Here is a 22,529-nt window from a genome sequence, read left to right as displayed (position 1 = left end):
GGGTTTAATCACAGTCTGTTTAAAGCTAGAAGGAACCGTACAGGTCATTTAGTCAGGCCCCTCATTTTACAGATAAGGTAATTGAGACCCAGACTTGCTTCAGGTCACACAAAGAGATAAATAAGTAGCAGAGCTGAGATTTGAAGTCAGTGACTCTAAGTTCTGCATTCCAAGTTCAGTATCCTTTCCACAGCACCACACTGGTCAAGTCATTTAAATCCCTTAGCCTTAGGCAACTCTTCCAGGCTTCTTTGATAAATTTGGATGGGTTTCAATCTACTAAATAGAGGGAGTTCCCATACCTACAAAATCAAAGAACCATGACATTCTGATATAAATATAGTCTCTCTCTTTTTCTCTCTTTCATTATCTTTCTCCCCTCCTCCTTTCCTCCTCTCTTTTCTGTCTCTTCTCTCACTTTTTCTCTTTTACTCCTTCCCTTTCTCTGTTCCTCCTTCCTTCTCTCTTTCTCTTTTTCTCATATATTTGTGTGTACATATACATGCATATATATAGTCAGGATAATACTTAAGCATCATATACACATATAAATGACAAACGAGATTTTTCTAAGCTATGAATATGTTATACAAATGTAGTGTTGCACCTAAGCACCACTGACTCACATCTATAGTACAGAGAAATTGGAGTTGCCAGATCCTGCTTTCCTGTTTTATCCTTGATGAGAATCATTTAGTCAAAATCGTAATCATAGAATATTAGAGTTGGCAGGGACCTCAGGGGGCCATCCAATTGCTACAGGAAACTGTTCATCTATAGAAGAGAAAAGATAATGGTATTTGTCACTGAAGAATCTGCAGTTCGTTTCTTGGGTGAAAAGAACAAATTGTATTATGATTAAAATGAATTGAATGTCTATAACTAAATCATTAAAATTTTCTGCAATGATCTTTCTGGAAAAGATGATGTTTTATTACTTCTGTCAATATTTTATTTAGTAACATCCAGCTTGAGAGGGGAGGAAATATTTCAGTAATACTAAAGAACCCTGTCAGCCGAAGGTCGTGAGACCCTTGCTTATGTGACATCTGCCATTTGAACCCCAACGTCTTTGGGTCATAGTTTTAGAGCTGGAAGTATTCTCAGAGGCCATCTGGCCCAACCCTTTCCTTTTAAAGATGAGGAGACTGAGGCCCAGAGAGTAGAAGCTACTTGCCCAAGGTCAAATAGTAAACAAAAGAACTGGATTTTGAACCAATCTCCTATGACTCCAAATCCAGAATGCTTTCAACTGCACCACATAATTCTGCCTTCAGAACTTTACCAGAATAGTAGTCTCCAAGTGAGTCTCTGAAAGGTTGACATTTTCCCATGATCATAATCGTAGTAAGTGTTTAGAGCTGGTTTTGAACCCAGATCTCCGGACTTCAAGTCCTGTGATCTATCCACTAGAATAGAGTGAATGTTTCAGACTTGGTGACTCAGACCATGACTAGACAACTTTGGAAAAAAAAAAAAAAAAAATCTATACCACCATAGTACAGTCAATGGGGTGATCATTTACAGAGTTGATGATATTCCAAGCAGTGGTAATATCTCACAATCACCCCACCCCCCTGCCATGTGTCCCATATGATATTAATAACTATACTCCTGAGGACTAACCCTGTCTACAACTAGCTTTCTTGGCTCTGCCAATTACATTTAATGTTTAGACTGGAAACAATACCATCTAAAATTGTCATCTCCCATGCTTCTTCTCGCCTCCATCCCTAGGAAGCACCTGTGTCCAGCTCTTGTCGTGATTCTGGGAAATCCGATTCATGATAAAACCATCACTTCTGCTCACAGCAACAGCGTCAGCGTCGAGTCTGATTCCTCCTCCTCTGGGGTTTCCGATCATGGCCGAGGATCTGGGTGCTCTTCCACGGCACCAGCTCTCAGTGGGCCTGTGGCCCGCACAATTTACTACATTGCAGCTGAGCTCATCCGCTTGGTGGGGTCAGTGGAATCCATGAAACCCGTGCTGCAGTCGCTTTATCACCGGGTGTTGCTCTATCCACCACCCCAGCACCGTGTGGAAGCCATCAAAATCATGAAAGAGGTAGGAAAGAACTCAAAGAACTCCTATTTGCCTGATTTATTGGACTACCAGGCTTTGTCCATCATACTCAGTAAATGTTTGCTGATCAGTCATGCTGATTGAACAGGCTGTAAGCTTCATTCCTATCCACCACATAGTACCCAGCAACAGAATTATGCATCCTGCACTCACTCAGCAGATATTATATAATGCCAAGCTTTGATGACTTACAATTCCATGACCATCAGACCTTCATTAATAGTATATTTGATTGTATTCCCCTTGATCCACTATTTGTTCAGTTGCCTTAGTTGATATTCATGAATTTAATTCCAAATACTGAAATTCAAACCCTACTTTTGACACTTACTTCTTGTGTGACTTTGGACAAATAATAACTTAACCTCCCTGGGCCTCTGTTTCCTCATCTTTGAAATGAGTGCATTGAACTAGATGATCTCGGAGATTCTTTCCAGTTCTACATTTATCATACTATGATCCTACAATCCATGGCCCACAACTATGTGTTTTTCAAAATAATTTATTACTGGGGCAGCTAGATGGCACAGTGAATAGAGCACTGGACCTGGAGTCAGGAGGACCTGAGTTCAAATCCAGCCTCAGACACTTAACACCTACTAGTCATGTGACCTTGGGCAAGTCACTTAACCCCAACTGCCCTGCCCTCCCCCCTCCAACAACAAATAAAAAAACAACCAAAAAAAATTATTACAAACTTATGAGGCAGCATGGCACAGTTCAAAGAGAACCTGCCTCAGAGTCAAAAAGACCTGGGTTCAAGTCTTACTTCTCACAATACTGACTGTGTGACCCTGGGCAAGTCACTTAACCTCTGAAGGCCCCATACAGTTCTCTAAAGCTCTGCATTGCAGAACAGTTGCTGATCTTTATTAGTAGAGGGCATTTCTTTATTAAGCTCTGCACTGATAAAAAGGCAAGTTCTACAAAAAAGAATATTATAAGACAAATTAAACATTCTTTGCAACCACTGACATTTAAACAAATATCAACACACAAAATATCATAGCTTTTCAGTTATTCTTTCAAAGTCTCCATCCAGTATTCTTTTTTTTTTTTAAGCAATCGGGGTTAAGTAACTTGCTCAAGGTTACACAGCCAGTTATTTCTGGGTGTGGTGCTGAGTGTCTGAGCCCAGGATTCGATCTCCAGGTCATCCCGACACTGGAGCCGGTGCTCTTATTCGCTGTGCTACCTGGTCCATCCAGTATTCTTTACCTCTTCATTATACTCCTCTTATGTGGTCATAATGAGTATGTATTCTGTTTTTCTAGATCAGTTTTTTTCTTTCCTACATTATTATTTGAGGAATGATGTCAAACTCACTTTCTACAGGCCCCAAAATATAACCTTATCCTCTTTTATTTTGATCACAATAATTAATCTACCCTGTCACTTCTAATGCCTCTTCCCTGATGGCGAGGCCATTTTAAGACAATAAAGGCTGACCTTCATTTGACAAATTGTGACAACAGAAGGGACCTCATAGATGTCTTTGTTTCTAAAAGGAAATGAGAGCCTCTCTCTTCTTCTCAAGTATCCAGAAGGCAACAATCCAGACATTTATGCATTTAGAAAGAAGAAGCTGTGCATAGATGAGCTAGAAGGCCCTCATCCTTCTCTGGCACCTTAATCTCTAGGCATTCTCTCTCCAAAATAATATTCATACCCCTACTAGACTAAAATTAATGAAACAAGTTCATTAGTCTTTGCCTTGCTCAAGAATTATAACACTTCCTCTTTTCCTGCCAGATTAAATCTATTTCTCTTCCTGTATCCCAAGCCTCCCTATCTATCCATCACTGTTCTCCAGCATGAACCTTCCACTCCAATCTAATTGGTCTCTTCTCCATTTTTCCTCCCACAACCTTTTCCCCATTGGCTGTGCCCCTTCCTGCTTTTAGCATCAGGTCTTTCCTCCAATACAGAATGTTCTTCCCACCACTTCCTGTTTCTATAAATCTTACCTCTTATTCAAGCTCCAGATTAAATTTTTCCTGTTCTCTAAAGTCCTTTTTGATTATTCCAACTGCTGGCGATCTGCCTCTTTCAATTACTATTGCATTTATATTCTGTACCACACCATTTAGCACTTAGTTATAATTACAGAATCATAGTATCTCAGGGTTGGAAAAGTCCTTGGAGGCCATTTAACCCAGCTTATCCCTGAATAAGACAACCTACAAAAAATTACAACATGCCCACTATAGGGTAATCTAAAATATATGTAGACTGTTTTGTATCATGAATCTTTTTGGCAGTCTGATGAAGCCTATGTACCCTTTCTCATGTTATTAAATGCTTAAAATGAGATACACAGGATTTCAAAGGAAACTAATAATATCGAAATACAATGGTCAAAATATTTTTGAAAAAAAATTCATAGACTCTAGGTTGAGAACTCTTGCACTCGACCATTTTCATTTGATAATCATTACCTAGAAATTATATCCCATTAAAAATTATTTATTTTTAGTTTTCAACATTCACTTCCATAAAATTTTGAGTTCCAAAGTTTTTCCCCCTCCCTCCCCTTCCCCCACTCTAAGATAGCATGCAATCCGATATAGGCTCTAAATACACATTCATATTAAACATATTTTCACATTAGTCATGATGTAAAGAAGGATTAGAACCAATGGGAGGAACCATGAGAAAGAAGAAACAAAACAATAACAAAAAGAAAGAGATCAAATAGTATGCTGCCATCTGCATTCAGACTCCAAAGTTCTTTCTCTGAATGTGGATAGCATTTTCCATCATGAGTCTGATATAGACTCTGCATATACATTCATATTAAATATATTTTCACATTAGTCATATTGTAAAGAAGAATTACAACCAGTGGGAGGAACCATAAGAAAGAAGAAACAAAAAAGAGAGAGCAAATAGTATACATAATTTTTAATGTAAACAAATTTTATCATGTTCAAATTTTTAAAAATAGTAATACATTCATGATGACTTCCTGTTCACCAGACCATTCCATTCATTAATAATGCAAGATAGAGATGGCTAGGTGGTGCAGTGAATAGAGCACTGGCCCTGGAGTAAGAAGGACCTGAGTTCAAATCTGGCCCCAGACACTTGACACATTAGCCATGTGACCTTGGGCAAGTCACTTAACCCCAACTGCCCTCCCAAAAAGCAAATAATAATAATAATGCAGGATAACTGTGAACCTATTGCAAAGTAGCCTAAAAAAGGTTTTCATGGTCAAATTGAACCCACTACTTCCTGACATAGTCTGTTTCACTTTTGCTGGGAAATTTTCTTTACTTCTACTCATTGTTTCTCATTCCACCCTCAAGCAGAACCAAATTAATGCCCCTTCACATCATCACAGCTGTTGGATCTTCTCAAACCTTCCTTTCTCCAGGCTTTACCACCTCACTTCTTTCAACTTGGCATCCTGCTGAGGTTGCCCTCCTCTGGACACTGTCCATCTTAGTGTTCTGCCCAGAACCTTGACAACATTTCTCCCATCTGTCCCCTTCTCTCCATGCATACAATCTCTAACTAGTCCTGGCTCTCATTATCTCTGTCCTGGCTGTTGCAATAGCCTCCTAAATGGGTCCCTATTTTACCTTTCCCATCTCCAAACTATTTTCTACACTGCTGCCGGTTGCCGTTCCTAAAGCATAGGCCTGATCATATGATTCCCCTTACACACTAGCATCTCTATTGCCTCTAGGATAAAATGCAAACTCCTGTTTGACATTTGAATCCCTTTACAACCTGGTTCCAAATGCATTTCATGTTATTTCCTCTCATATATTGGGTCCCACACAAACTGGTAAATTTGCTTTTCCTCAGACAAAAATGTTATCCCCCATTTCTGTATTTTTAAACTCATTTTTGCTCAGGCAATGTTCTCCATGTCTAGACTTGCTCTCTCTTCACCTCCATCTCTTAGAGCCCCTACTTCCCTTAAAGCCTTTCCTGTCATTTCTCCTGCCTCCTGCATTTTAATACCCTTTTTCCACCACCACTGGGCCATCTCACCTTCCAATACTTTGCATTTATTTATGATATATTTTGTATTCACTTATCTGGACATGTGTTGTTTCCTCCAATGAGCTCCTTAAGTATAGGGTCTCTTTCAATTTTATCTTTGTTTTCTTAGTACCTAACACAGTGCCTGGCACATATAAAGTCCTTTTTGATTATTCGAACTCCCAGTGATCTGTTTGGAACAAAAGTATTTCACAAATTTCTGTTGAACTAAATTGAATTAAACATAATACTACAGATGTGGTCTGACCAAAAAAAGAAAAGAAAATGCTATTAGTTTGGCATGGTCTTTTCTTGATAAAGTGGACCCTTTGAGAGGACTGCTACCTTTTCTAGATGTTCATCTACTAACCCTTTACTTGTATTCTAGCATTCTCTAATTGTTCTAAAATTCTCTAATTGTTTCTAAGGGTTTTGCTATTTTTGTTTGTTTTCTCACCAATAGTTCCTTGAAAGCAGGATGGTGTCTTAAACAGTACTGGGCACAGAATATGAATTCACTATACAACTGACTAACCAAATGAAGGAGTTGGTGATAGGATGGGTGCACAGGAAATGAAAAGTTCAACTATGCTTAAGCCCCCTTTCTTTTCTCCCCAAAGTATCCAGTATAGCTTCATATCATTATAAACATCTTGCCCCTGAAAGCTGAGTAGCCTGCACATGGCAGATCTAGGTCTATAACAGGAGAGAAATAAGAAGGCATGTGTGAGTTACGAACTGCACTGATGGAAGCTATACTTATATCACTGCTATCCTAGATCCTCTGAAACAGGGAAGGAGGAGAAAGGAACAAGCATTTATTAAGCACCCACTGTGTACTAGGCACTATGCTAGGTGCATTACAAATATTACATTTGATCCTCACAACAATTCTGTGAGATAGATGCTACTATAATCCCCATTTTACAGGTAAAGAAATTGAGGTAAACTAAGACTGGATTTGAACTCAGTCTACAACTGTCTACACTCCTGACCCCAGGTCCAGTGCTCTAGGCACTGCGGTACCTAGCTGCCTATAATAATATGTCAATGATCTGTGATTTTTGTCCATGTGTGAACTCTGCAGACTTTGCAGACCATAACCCCTCTATAATAAAGACTTGCTTGTGGTCACACAGCAAGTAGACACCAGACAGAATCTAAAACAAGTTTGGAATTTTGTGTCACATTATGCCATATTATATCTCTAATCCTGTTTTAAATAGTTTACTTCTAATATTCTCCATTTGTCAGGAGACCCCATTTTTCAAAGATTGCTCAAGGTCATAGAGCAATGTAGGGACAGGGCTGGGTTTAGAATGCCCAGCCCCTGAAGTGTCTCTTCTGGAAATGCTGAATCCTTCCTCCCTTCCCCCAACAAAATCCACCATCTGAATATGTGCAGTATATTTAAGTATATTAAGGAAATGTCTCCATTTCCTTAAACAAAAACAAAAACCCCTAGTAACTCCTAAAGGTTAGTAACCTAGATATCCAAAGGTTCAGAGCTCATGCATATAAACCTATTTCTGTCCAGGATATTTGTTTAGCATTTTGTTATTTGAACACAAAGTATGTTATTTCTGTGTTTCCATGTAGTCTTTCTGGGTTTTTTCAGGGAAGGACAAGGGCAAGGGTTCCATAATCCCTATATGCAAGTGAATAAAAGGTGTTAGGGATTTCATTCATTTATCTTGAGCATGCTGTTCCTAGTTTTCCCTCTACCTAAAAAGTACACAATCAACACTTCATAGAAAATCTAATTTCAATACCTTTTTCCCTCTTCCATGATCCTAAATTAGAGCGGAATCTCTTTGTCCCCTGAACCATGACTGTAACATCCTGTACCCTAATCCAAGAAATCTGATGCTTTTATTTTGGTTCACTCATGCTCTGCCAATATTTATGTACTTTTTGTATATTGCCATGTATCTCTCCCCTTCCCACTCTTCTTGCTATGTGCCCCTATCAATTTAAAAGTAAATGAACACAGTGATCAGATTTTCAATCCAAAGACTTTCCAATAGCCATTCTTCTCTTCAGGATCATTTAGCAACAAATTACAACCTAAAAATAAAACAAAATTGCTTTATACTGTGATAAAACAAAGAATGTTGGTACCGTAAGACAAATAACACCCTAGAGATTTTTCTTCTGCCCAAGTCCAGCCCAAAGCATTGGGTGTCTGGATGTTAGGATGCAGTTCAAGAAAATTGTCCTGTTTTGTTTTGTTTAGGGTTTACAATTTGGAGGTAGGTAGCTCCTAGGGCTTACTGACACCAAAGAAAGTTTCGTGTTTATTTGAGCTCATGTTTGCACAGTTTTTTCTAAGTGTGTAATATTCTTTTCTTTAAAAAAAAAAAAAAGCAAATCTAAAGCATTTTTTCCTTTTTTTTTAAGATACTTGGTAGCCCCCAGAGGCTTTGTGACCTGGCAGGGCCCAGCTCCACTGAACCAGAATCCAGGAAAAGATCAGTATCAAAAAGAAAGTCACATCTAGATCTTCTCAAACTGTATGTATGCACTTTCCTCTTCTATTTCTGTACTATTTACTGGAGAATGATGACTAGAAGAAGCCATGTAGCACATGTGTGCACATGTGCATGCGCATGTGTGTGTATGTGTCTCTGACACATATTAGTGGTGTGACCCTGAGAAAAGTGCTTAACCCCTCAGTGTACAGGCAGTCCACTAGAACCCTAAGGTAACAGAAAAAAGTGATGAACTGTATTGGGAAAGAGAGAGACCCTTCACTGTGGAGCTCACTGTTCTAGTAACAGAATAGGATCAATTTCTATTCTTATCCTTGTGATATAAAGAGAGCCTGTAAGGCATAGTGGATAGAGTATTAGCCTTAGAGTTAGGAAGCCTGGGTTCAAGTGTCCCCTGACACATACTGGTTGTGTGACCTTAGTCTAAGCCACAACCTCTCAGTGCCCTCAGGCAATACTCTAAGGCTATAAATCACAGAACAGCTGCTGAATTGCACTGGTAGAGAGAAATTTCTCACCAGAAGCTTCTTTCCTAGGCCAGTGAAATTGAGGTCCTTCCCTGACTCCCAAAGAAATAATGTATATGTATGAAATATATAATATACATATAAACACATATTTATGTGTTTATATATTATATATAGCATTATTGCTAATCATATTATATTCTTGTGCTATGTAGAATATAATAATATAACATACAAAAATATGACACATATATCATGTATATGCTAGTTTGACAAAATATATTGTATCACGTTATTATACACAATATATCATATGTAAAATATTATTGTAGCACCTATGATATATTAGTCTATATAATAGATGATTATATATAATTTAATATGTGTGTATGTATGTATATATGGCTTGATGCTAGACTGCATATCTGGCAAAGACCCAGTCTGAGTTTTGAGAAGCTCATCACCAGGTTGGTGAATTTTTTGGCAATAGCAACTCAAAGAGACCATTGATTTCATCACAGGAAGGGCTGTAATCTTTGTTGGGGAAGGTAGGGTTAAACAGCCACACTGAAATGACAGATCTTTGAAGTAAAGGAGAACTAAAGTATATGAGCATTTGCCCTTGTTGTGAATATTACATCACTTGCGAGCTTGCCAATGCTTTTTCCCTTTAGAATACTCTTTCTGTCCTTGAGATGGTATTGTTTTCTTTTTCTCTCTTAAACAACAACAACAATGGTGCAGCATTATGGATGGAATGACAGAAGCTTGTATAAAAGGTGGCATCGAAGCCTGTTTTGCCTCGGTATCCTGTGTCTGCACCCTGCTTGGAGCATTAGACGAACTTAGCCAGGGCAAGGGTTTGAGTGAGGAACAGGTGCAGCTCCTTCTCCGGCGCATCGATGAGTTGAAAGATGGGGCTGAGTCGAGCCGTGAATCCATGGAGATCAATGAAGCTGATTTTCGGTGGCAAAGGCGAGTCCTGTCCTCAGAACACACCCCATGGGAATCAGGAAATGAGAAGAGCCCTGACATTAGCATTAGTGTTACCACGGATACAGGTCAGACCACTTTGGAGGGTGAAATGGGGCAGACCACGCCTGAGGAGAACCCTGAAAACCAAAAGAGTTGTTTAAAGTCGCCAGCCGTACAAGAGAGTAAGGAAATTCTAAGGAAAGAGCGAGAATCAGAAGCGATAGACCAACCAGATGTTGTTCAGAGAAGCCACACTGTTGTTTACCCTGACATAACTAATTTCCTGTCCGTTGATTGCAGGACGAGGTCATACGGATCCAGATATAGTGAGAGTAATTTCAGTGTAGATGATCAAGACCTTTCTAGGACTGAATTTGATTCCTGTGATCAGTACTCCATGGCAGCAGAAAAAGATTCTGGGAGGTCTGATGTCTCAGACATTGGGTCTGATAATTGCTCTCTAGCTGATGAAGAGCAGACTCCGAGGGATTGCCTGGGCCATAGATCTTTGAGGACAGCAGCCCTCTCCTTAAAACTGCTGAAGAGCCAGGAGGCGGATCAGCACAGTGCCAGGTTGTTTGTGCAAACCCTGGAGAACCTCCTTCCTCGGCTCCTTGCTCTCCCCACTGTGGAAGAGGTGGATTCTGCCCTCCAGAACTTCTCCTCCACCTTCTGTTCAGGTTTGCAAATGATTCTACTACTATACAGTCAAAATTAATATTCAGGGCACCCAGCCTTAGGGAGCAATTACAATTAAATATGCTATTTGAAGTATACAAGTATACTCAAGTAATTGGGATTCTTCCATTTTCTTTTAGAGGAAGGTATCACAGGATCATAAATTCCAACATAGATGGGTTACCTTCTACCCTTTTATTACCTATCTTACCAACCCCTCATTTTATAATACAGGAATCTGAAGTTCAGAAAGTTTAAGCAATTTGTTCTGGGTCCAAGATTCAACTCCAGATTTCCTGACTCCAAATAAAGCATTCTAACAATTCTGCCACCGAATTGTTGTAATAAGTTCTATAGATAGTGATTCAGTAGAGTTCCAGAAAGGCAGTTAGGTGGTACAATGGATAGAGTGACAGGCATAGAGTCAGGAAGACCTGAGTTCAAATTTGGCCTCAGACACTGACTAGCTGTGTGACCCTAGGCATTTCACTTAATCTTGTTTGCCTCCATTTCCTCATCTGTAAAATGAGCTAGAGAAGGAAATGGCAAAAACCACTCTAGTATCTTTGCCAAGAAAACCCAAATGGGGTCATGAAGAGTCAGACATAACTGAAATGGCTGAGCAACAAAGAATTCTAGAGTGGTGGGTGTTGGGTAGAGATCTACTCCTAAAATAGAATTCTATAATCATGTTCCATATTTTGGGAACTTTCTATAATGTTGACCTATGGGTCCAATTGATGGATCAGCTTTAAAATTGAAATCCAATTATATTCAAGGACTTTCCAATTTCAGTAACTAAATTCCCTTGAATGAACTCCAAGGCAGGCCTACCTTATGATGAATTCTGTTGTCTAGTGAATTGAGTTTCCATTGTCTTGTAGTAATATTATAGCTACTCAAGAGTCTTTCTGTCTGCCAGATGGTGGCTAAGACTTGCATCTGTTCTTCTCCTAATTTCAAACTTTATAGGCGAAAAAAATTTGATACTCTAAATTTTGACCAAAACAACAGGGTAAACTCTTCCTTAAAATTAAAAAAACAAAACAAAACAGAAGAGAGTTTAAGAAATCTATACTCTCACTAGAGAGAGACAGCATAACACATCTTCTACCTGAAGCCTAGAAGACTTAGATTCAAATCCTCCCTCTTGACATTTATCAATTGTGTGATCATCAACAAGTACCTTAACTATTCAGCACAGTACAGTAGAGAGAGTGCTGGATATTGGAGTCAGAAGACCTGGGTTCAAATCCCGGTTCTTCCATTTATTACCTTTGGGCTTTTTGAGAAGTTATATTACCTCTCTTTCCCTCAATTTGTAGTTTTGTTCAGTTGTTTCAGTGGTGTATGACTCTTCATGATCCCATTTTTCTTGGCATGGATACTGGAGTGGTTGGCCATTTCCTTACCACTCATTTTACAGATGAGAAAACTGAGGCAAGCAGGGCTAAGTGATTTGTCCAGGGTCACACAGCTGGTAAATGTCTGAGCCCAGATTTAAACTCAATTCTTCCTGACTCCAGGCCCAGCACTCTATTCACTGAGTCACCTAGCTGCACATTGCCTCAGATGACTTAGCTGTGAAATAAACGAGTTGTACTAGCTGACCCTTCCAGCTCTAAATCTATGATTCTAAGATCATAACTACGTTTTAGATGAGTTGTGACCTTTGTTAGTAGAAAGAGTCCCTGCATCAAAATCACAGATTTGATTGCTATATTCCTACTAGAGATCATAGGAGTTAGGGAACACCAAATATGATAGAATCTTGAGGAGATCAGGGAAAACAGCAATAAAACTATTTAAAGAAAAACCAAAACTATCATCCATCTCTTAAATAACATCCTACCATATCCATTCTGGGACTAATATATGCAATTCTGATCACCATAACTCAAGGAGGCTTTAATGGATTTGGAGAAGGTCCAAAGAGGAGCTGCTAGAATGATAAATGAGGGATGCATATAGGAAGACAAACTGAAAACATTAGGATTCTGCTGTCTTAGAACAGTAAAAGATGAGAACTGAGATCAAAATTTAGAAAAATATAACAGATATTGATAAGGTTAGAGATAATGTGAAATAATGGATAGAGACCCTTCCTTGGAGTCTGGAAGGCCAATGTACCAGTCCTACCTCTGACACACGCTGGCTGCATGACACTGGGCAAGTCATTTAACATCTAAGTACCCAGGCAGTTATCTAAAACTCTTAAGTTGCAGAGCAAATACTGATTCGCATTGTTAGAGGGTATTTCCTCACTTGGAGTTCCCTATACCAATAAACATTACTAATGTGTTTACCAAGTCCCCAGATACTAAAACAAGGAGATAGCTTTTGAAACTTATCAATACAGTTTTAAGTACAATAAAATGATCTTCCTGACTGGCTCTTTCCTGATAAACATTTAGAACTCATTTCCTTGAGAGTTAATTCAAGGTGGGGAAGGGGGAGTAGATTTTAAAAGGATCTGGATAAATTTGTTAAATGGGAGAGTTATAATTGAACACGAAGAAAAGACGGAACTCTCTCTAACATATGACTAAATATGATCTTGCAGTTACCCCAGTTTCTATGTATAGGAATGACATGTAGGACCTACGAGGCCTTAGACCTATTATAGCACCTTTAGTCACCCACTGTTTATCTTTTACTAGAAAACTTCAAACTTGGTTTGCTGGTACTACTGAGTAGTCTTTCATTAGTATCCTTCTCCTTTTCCCACCACCTCAGCTTCACAGTTAGTTAGGAGAGAAGAAGGCCTTCTGTCTGTCTTGACATGCTTCCAAGAAGAAGAATGTACCCCTTCTTTTTAGGATAAAAAAAGTCCGTAACTATATATTCACATAGTTCTCCTTAAAAGTTCATTTTCCATTGTCACATTATTTCAGTATTGGCTTTATTATTCTGAGGACGTGTTTCTTTTTTTAAATTTAATTATTTTTAGTTTTCAACATTCACTTCCATAAAGCTTTTGAGTTTTATAATTTTCTCTGTCTTGCTCCTCTCCCCTCCCCAAAATGGCATGCAATCTGATATAGACTCTACATATACATTCGTATTAAACATATTTTCACATTAGTCATGTTATAAAGAAGAATTAGAACCAATGGGAGGAACCATGAGAAAGAAGAAACAAAACAAAAAAGAGAAGAAATACTTTGCTTTGATCTGCATTTAGACACCATAGTTCTTTGGATGTGGATAGCATTTTCCATCATGAGTCTTTTGGAGTTGTCTTAGATCCTTGCATTGTTGAGAAGAGCTAAGTCTATCAAAGTTAGTCATCGCACAATGCGGTTATTACTATGTACAATGTTCTCTTGGTTATGTTCATTTAACTCAGTATCAGTTTGTATAGGTCTTTCCAGGTTTTTCTGAAGTCTTGTCGGCTCATCATTTCTTATAGCACAACAGTATTCCTTTACATTCATATACCACAACTTGTTCAGCCATTCCCCAGTTATTGGGCATCCCCTCAATTTTCAATTCTTTGCCACCACAAAAAGAGCAGCTATAAATATTTTTATACAAGTGGGCCCTTTTCCCATTTTTATGATCTCTTTGGGATACAGCCCTAGAAGTCAGCACATGTTTCTTGAACACATTCATGTTCTTGGACCTATAGAATCTCTGCAAAATAAAGTTAATAAAACCCAATTAATCCCTTAACAAACTACTGTTCTCCCATACAAATCTATCACATGCTTGTAGAGCCATTTGAGTGTGAATTCATTCTTTCACAATTCTAAGAGTTCATATAGCTTTAAATTGGATCATTTCTTCCTCTTTTGTGGTGACCTGTGATATCATTCTCCAACTGCATAGGGTGGGTTGGATTTTTCATTTCCATAGTCTTACTCTGTCAGTCACTTAGTATCTTATCTTTCTAAGTGTATATAATTTGCACAGTTGATTTACCACTAAACAAGTTCAGACATTTCTGATTGAACTTGAATGAATCCCTAACTGTATCAAGGAATCAGATTTCCATTAGCAAAGTGATCTTAAATTCCAGCTACATGCTTTAATCCATGTTGTTGTTTAGTCATGTCCAACCCTTTACAACCCCCATGGACCACACTGTCCATGGGATTTTTTTGGCAAAGATACTGCAGTGATTTGCCATTTCCTTCCCCAGTAGATTAAGACAAACAGAAGTGACTTGCCCAGTATCACACAGGTAGTAAGTGTCTAAGGCTGGATTTGAACTCAGGTCTTCCCAACTCCGTTCCTGGCACTCTACCCACTGAGTCACCTAACTGCCTCATTTTAGTGCATGTACCCTCGCCTATATCTGTTTTATGCTGTATGCTTTGGTAGCATTTTACAACCAAGTGAAAGTAGTGGTGCACCTTAACAAATACAGAAACTCAGTTGCAAAAGATTAATAAATGAGTGAATGAATGAAGTGATCATTCAGTTATCCATAAGCCACTTATACTTCTGCCCAACTCAACTATCTAGAACACAACCATAAACTTGAAAGGAAGCATAAAAGGCAGCTAAGCCAGCTATCATGCAATTTGCTAGCTTTCACATTCCTCTCTCAAGCCTTTATTCAGAATCTACTCTTGTATTCATAGAGTACTAGTATGTTTAGTTAGTTGATTCTCAACCCACAAAAAATTAGAGAGAGTAAAATCAAAGGAGAGGTCTTGCCAGAGTTAGATGCTTGGCACAAGTAAGAAAGGATATTTAGCATCCTGACATGAGGCAAGGAGACAAAAACTAACTGTAAAAATGATAAAAAAAAAAACCCAGCAGCCTAGAGCCATTTAATGTTGGGTAGGGATCTTCAACATTTTTAAAAATAGAAATAATTTGTCATCGCCTTGAGGTCTTGAAATCCTGAGATGGATAGACAAGTTGCTAAGTGTCACCGCTGACTAAGAAAGTTGGGAAGAGGCTGGCCACCTATGGGTAGGGAGCTGTAGACAGCTCTTTGAAATGTCTAGAAATATTTATAATAGTGACCCCAAGCCACTAAAAATATGCTAAATTATTTTTGGTTCACTATGTTTAAGAAGCCAAGGAATATAAAGATTGCCCTGAAAAGCAGATTAAATGATAAGATTTTCTATGCCTCAAAGGGATGTCTGCTCTTGTTGCAGCTCTCCTTTTTTAATGATGCTGGGTCAATTTACTAGGAGTCTCTTCTTTGTTTCCTAAGAATCTATTTGGAGGGGGCATCAGAGGCCTTTGGACCCATGATCTTCTCTATAACACCCCCCAACCAATGTTCACTCTCTGCTTGAACAAGGGAAACCCATTACCTCCCATTGCTTATTTGTTTGTTTTTTTATTATCACCTTATTTAACTTCTATTGAAAGTAAATCATGTGAAATGCCAGACTAGATGAATCAAAAGCCAGGAGAACATAAAAAAAAACCAAGATCTTGGCAACTGGTCCCATCACTTCCTTCTCATGCTTCTCTTGCTTCTTGTATCTGAATGTCAAATTTTCTATTCAACTCTGTTTTTTTTTCAGCAAGAATGCTTGAAAGTCCTCTCTCCCACTGAATGACCATATTTTCCCCTGAAACATGATACTCAGTTTTGCTGGGTAGGTGACTCTTGGTTTTAATCCCAGTTCCTTTGACCTCCGGAATATCATATTCCAATCTCTTCGATCCCTCAAGCCAGATCCTGGGTTATCCTGATTGTGTTTCCACAGTATTCAAATTGTTTCTTCCTTGCTGCTTGTAATATTCTCTCCTTAATCTGGGAATTCCAGAACCTGGCTATAATATTCCTAGGAGTTTTCTTTTTGGGATCTTTTTCGGGAGGTGATTGGTAGATTCTTTCTCTATTCTAGAACCTCTATTCTGCCCTCTGGTTCTAAAACATCAGGGCAGTTTTCTTTGAGAACTTCCTGGAGGATGATTTCTAGGTTCTTACTTTCATGGCTTTCAGGTAGTCCAATAATTTTTAAATTATCTCTCCTGGATCTATTTTCTAGGTCAGTGATTTTTCCCATGAGATATTTCACATTGCCCTCTATTCTTTCATTTGTTTGGATCTATTTAACAGCATCTTGATTTCTCATAAAGTCATTAGCTTCCATTTGCTCCAATCTCATTCTGAAGGATTGATTCTCCTCATTGAGCTTTTGAGATTCTTTTTCCATCTGGCAAATTTGGCTTTTTAAGGCATTCTTCTCCTCATTGCCTTTTTGAGCCTCTTTTGCCAATTTGAGTTAGTCTATTTTTTAAGGTGTGATTTTCCTCAGTCAGGCTGACTCTCATTTCATAATTTTCTTGCATCTTTCTCATTTCTCTTCCCAATTTTTCCTCCACTTCTCTTATCTGCTTCTTAAGGTCCTCTGTGGCCTGTAACCAGCTTGTATTTTCCTTTGAAGCTTTTGGTGCAAGAGCTCTGACTTTACTGTCTTCCTCCTGTTCCATGCTTTGCTCCTTTTTGTCCCCCAAAATAGGAGCATAATGTTGGAATCTTCTGTCTGCTTTGTTTCCTTTGCCTGGTCATGTTGCCCCTCAGTCACTTGACCCCTGGACTTTTTGCCGCAGTAGGACTCTGCCACCAGACAGGGGAGCTTTCATCCCAAACAGTGGGGTTTTCTCAGCCACCAGAGGTATTAGATGGGTGCCCTCTCTGAGGCCTCCACATGCTCTGGCAAGCTGGACACACACCCCAGGACCTCCACCCTAGACTGCAATCCAGATCCAAGAAGGTTAAAGCAAGAGCGATTACCCCTCAGACTAGTCGTTTGGTCCCCCTACACTCTGCAGGCCAGGAGCTGAAGCTGCCAGGTGGTGCTGGCTGGCTGTGCTGGGTGTCTCAGTGGCTTCTTGCCCTGGGGGAAAAAGCCCAGGCACTCCCACCTACTGGGTCCCAAAGTCCAGACTGCACTGACCTCCCACTTTGTCCTTCACATCTATGTGTTGATAATTCTGGAAACAGCCACAGCTGCTACTGATCTGGAGTCCCTCTGGCCAGAGGCTGGTCAGGCCTGCCCTGGGGCTAAAACCTCTGGCTCACTGGGGCCTGGGCTCAGCTCCCAGAGTGCTGCACTGGCCAATTCCTGCCGGCCTGCTGGGCTGTCCTCAGTGGGAGGTTAGCTTCTCTGTGTCATTTTATGGGTTCTGCATCTCCAAAGTTTGTTCAGAGTCCCCTTTTTACATTGATTGGGGAAGGTGGAAGCCGGAGCTGCTTGGGGGTTCTGCTTCTACTCTGCCATCTTGACTCCGCCCCTTCCCATTGTTTATTTTGTGTCAACTTTAGTTCTTAGGATGTTATTTGTTACACCAGGTCATAATCTCTATGTCTGCAGCTCCCACCCACTGCTACCAGTTCTAGTGTGGGAAACCAAGCAGAACAAATCTAGTTTGTTTTTCACATGAGAGTCCTTCATAAGAAGAATAAAAGGCCAATTCAGTAAACATTTATTAATTGCCTTCTATGGGCCAGGCACTCTGTTAAGCACTGGGGATACAAATAATAAAAAAAAAAAAACAATCCCTGTCCTCAATGAGCTTACAATCTAATGGGGATGGGGAGAAATGACACACAAAAGGAAAAAAGAAAGAGGGGAGGGAAGAGATACAAGGGGTACCTAGCACAGAGGCATCTTGCTGTGTGGAGTTGAAAAAACCAATCAGGGAAATGGATACTGAATGCAGTGAACCCAAAAGTCCAGTTTATGCTCTCTATAAAAGAAGGCACTAGGAGGAATTTGGTACTGTACCCTTTAGCCTTCCAATCAGAGGGGAGAAAAAGCCAAGGGAGCTGGTGTCAATCAAGCTTTGAGTGAGTAGCATGGCATTAGAGGTAATGAGTTTAACCTGGAGGGTTATTGTGTTCCCTGTAGATAAAAAAACCAGACATAGTGGAAATCATCATACAAAATCAGCTATCATAGAATTAGGAAACGCAATCTGAACATTATTATTTGGAAAAATGATGAGCCAAAGTCTGCTCTTAGATATATGGTTTGCCTTTCAAATTAATTTAAAACATATTTGCATTGGCCATCTGTAATAGGCACCAAAAGAGCTAAGTGGTTACTGTTTGGGGATTTTGAGGTGTGGTTGAGATGGAATTGTATGTGTAGCCTGATCACAACCCTCAAAATTTGGTAGCATGCAGAAAAACTGCCAGGATTTCAGAGTTGTACCTGCCAAGAAGCCTGTTTGACTCAAGGCACTTTACATAGCATAAAATGTTATACATGATTATAAACTTAAATAAAGAATCCTAGAGTTGCAGGGTTATAAAAAGCACTAAAGTTGGGTGTGAACTAACTGCCAGGTTGTTAATTCATTTGTCCTTTAGTACTTAACACCTTTTTTTAAACCATTGTTGATAATCATTTCCAAAATGCACAGTTATTTGGGGGTCCTATTCCCAATAACCTAACTCATATCTGTCAGTTCTGTGTTTAGCCCTGAATGATATTGACTACTGATAGGGGCATTCCACAGTCATAGTGCCATTGGCTGTAAGATGCTGAAATGACCCTGGAGATCATCTAATTAAGCCACTCTCAAACTATTTGGTCTCAGGACCCCTTTACACTCAGTAATTGTTAAGCCAAAAGATCTTTTTGCTTATGTGGGTTATATAGAGTGATAGTCACTGCATTAGAAATTAAAACTGATGACAATAAAATATTTATGAGTTCAATTAATAAGAACAGTAACAAACCTATTTCATGTTGACATAGGTATTTTTTATAAAAACAAGTACATTTTCCAAAGCAAAAAAAAAATAGTTTGAAGAGTGCCATTTAAAAAATATTTTTGCTGGATTCCCGTATTTACTTCTACATTTAATTTGTAGTGATATGTTTGAGTTGAAGAATATGAAAAAAACGGCTTCAGGGAAATATGTAGTTGGAAAAGGGAACACTATTTGAATAGAGATAACATCTTATTCTGAAAATAGTTTTTACCTCAAGACTCTTCTGAAAGGGTATTATGGACTCCCCTCCCCCCCAACCAAAACTCCTATGACCATACTTTAAGAAATGCTAATCTGTTTCAACACCTTTATTTTATAGACTCAGAATCAGTAAAGGTCAAGTGGCTTACTCAGTGTCACACAGAAAGTTAATAGAAGGAGAAACCAGATCTCCTGATTGTTGTTCCAGAGTTTGGAACATATATTTTTCCATATAGCTTGATCAGAAACATGATGTCACACACAAAGTTTTCAGAATAGCAGTTTATCTTAGTCAGACCATGTGAGTGTTCCATACTATCTACATGATCCTCTCTTCCTCTCTGAAGTCAAAGACATACAGATATTTACTGTTATACATATAATGACTCTATTTTCCAAACCTAAAATTAGGATACATGGTCTGACAAAGAACATTCCTTTTGGAAAATCTTGTTAAATGTACACTTCTTTTTCTTGAAACCAGAAATATCCCAGATATTCTAGGACAAATGGACACCATAAATGTAACCTTTTCTCAGACAAGCACTTTGCACCTGAAAATTTCTGAACAAGGAGTTAGCTGCCTTCTCAGAATCCTAAATGCTAGATATTTCTGTTCTTCTGGAAGCTATTAAAATGAAAAGCTGCCAGTAGCAGGTCAGATTAATAGCTACTTGGCAAATAGGGTCACAATGATAATGTTTAAAGAATGTTAGCCTTTGGAGTCTGAAGGATAAACCTTCTTCTTGCTAAAGTGGGGTTGGGAGAGGAGGGAGGGAGAAAGAAAAGTCCTTGCTCTAAACATGACCACCACCTTATTTCAAAAGAAGAATCCAGACTTTGAAATCATTGTACAAACCACGTTCCACGCTGCTGTTAAAGTGATCTCTATAAAACCCAGGTCCAGTCAAGGTCACTCTCTTACTCAATAAACTCCAAGGACTCCCTATTACCTCTTGCATGAGGCTCTCTTTGTTTGGCATTCAAGCTCTTCACCACCTGATCTCTTCCTCTCTTTCCAATATTATTACACATTACTCCCCGGTTACACACTGTGTGGTTTAGCCAGGATCGTCTGCTTGCAATTATTCACACATGATGCCACATCTCCCATCTCTGCACCTTTGCACTGGCTGTGCACTTTTACCTAGAATGCACTCCTTACTTACCTCCTCCTCTCAGAATCCCCAGTTTCTTTCTATACCACTCAATTGCCACCTTCTACATGGAACCTTTTCTGGTCCCCTAAGCTATTAGTGCTTTCTTCAACCCCTAGTTACCTGTATTTATTGTGTAACATACTTTATATATATTTATTATCTTCCCTGGTGAAAGGTAAGTTCCTTCAGAACAGGAACTGCCATCTTTATCTTTTAAATCTTAGTGCCTAACACAGGGTCTGGTACACTGTACATACTGTATATAATGTGTAATGATCCACAGAGAGAATTTGACTCAGGTTTTCTTCTCTTAGATTGGTGATTTAAAAATTGTGTCTTTATGCTTCAATCCAGTCAAACAAGCACCTGCTGTGTACAGAACACTATGCTAGGTGCTAGAAATAGAAAGGCAGAATGAAAAATAGGGCTTGCCCTCAAGGAGGTTATATTCTACTTAGGGAAAACATACTGGTTCTACAAAGCATCTCCAGAGTACTAGAAGGAGAATATGGTTGTAGTGGATCTCTGGATTTGAGTAGATTATCACTTCTAGGCTTCCCCCAGCAGCACATCAAGGTTCTGGCATTCTAGGGTATAAAAGATGCAGAAAGATTCAACAACCTCACAAGGGATTTGATCACATCTTCCTAACTCCAAGAGCAGATAGCATTTTTATCTGCTAGGTCACATTGCCTCTTGGCTACTAGATAATGATTTGGGAATAGGGAGGGGACAGAGCCTGTAGTATTTTGTAGAGGAGATATAAAATAACCCTTAGGTTTGTGAAATCACTTTCTACTTCTGCAGCATGAGTACTGCGAAAGGAGACATAGAGAGACTATTTGCCAACATTACTGTTCCCATTAGTAATCTTGAAACTATTGTACATACAGTCACTGCAGATGCCTAATCCCTGGGAGTTTATATTTTAATAAGATACAATACATACAATACATATATCATGTGAATATATGAATAATTTTAGATTTCAATTTTATAGGGATTTCTAACCTTTATGTTTTATTTTAAACTTAATTTTTTAAATAGAATTTATACAGATCAATGAAAACAACCTTTCCCCTGCTCCAGCTGACCTGGATTGTGATTTCATTGGCAGAGGGAACTTCCTCTTATCAATGCAGATCTGCAATTTTAGAAGCTTAAAGAGTCCCTGTGATCCTTGAAGTTTGAGTCACTTACCCAGGGTCCAAAGCCAGTCTATATCAGAGGCAGAACTTTGCCTTAACTCATCGTAATGCCAAATGTTCTCTAATCACAGTATCAGACTGCATTTTGGAAACCTTTTGTTTTAAGGTGGCATGACACGATTAATACATCTGTTCCAAAATTACAACATATGAACTGACATGTTTACTTGTCAAAATAGAGTAGGTGAAAGTAGGTTGGTTAGTGCCAGATTGTCAGAGGACCTTGAAAACCAAATGTAGATGGCAGCATGGCTATTGAATGTTTTAACTAGACAGTAGAGAATGGCCTCAACTAGTGTATTGTTAGAGTCAAGATATCTGACAAAAAGTTTGCAACTGTGACTGTACTAATGAAAGCAGGGGAAGCATAGAAGAAAACTAGGATGGCAAAGGCATGTGACTATGCAATTATTTCTATTTTGTGAACCTGCTTCAAGTTTAGCAGACCCTGTTTAAGAAATTCCTGGTGAACTCAGGAGTACCTGAGTTCAAATCCAACCTCAGACACTTAACACACCCACACACACACACACACACACACACACACACACACACACACACACAC

The 22,529-nt window shown here is 39.0% G+C and overlaps 1 protein-coding gene across 1 annotated transcript in view; it reads left to right on the top strand.

The window, feature by feature from the left end:
- ARFGEF3 (ARFGEF family member 3) overlaps positions 1 to 22,529 on the top strand; it is a 229,582-nt gene that overhangs the window by 129,815 nt on the left and 77,238 nt on the right. Inside the window, exons 10-12 of the mRNA XM_069077269.1 lie at positions 1,738 to 2,065; positions 8,480 to 8,592; positions 9,783 to 10,693. Of these exons, the coding sequence (XP_068933370.1) occupies positions 1,738 to 2,065; positions 8,480 to 8,592; positions 9,783 to 10,693 (1,352 nt within the window). The remainder of the gene's footprint in view (positions 1 to 1,737; positions 2,066 to 8,479; positions 8,593 to 9,782; positions 10,694 to 22,529) is intronic.

This window comes from Petaurus breviceps, unplaced genomic scaffold, assembly GCF_028583685.1.
Source record: "Petaurus breviceps papuanus isolate PSGF00001 unplaced genomic scaffold, PetGlider_PUasm1.0 90977, whole genome shotgun sequence".
NCBI lineage: Eukaryota > Metazoa > Chordata > Mammalia > Diprotodontia > Petauridae > Petaurus > Petaurus breviceps.
Note: the sequence above shows the minus strand (reverse complement) of the source record. Positions and strands in the feature narration are given on the sequence as shown.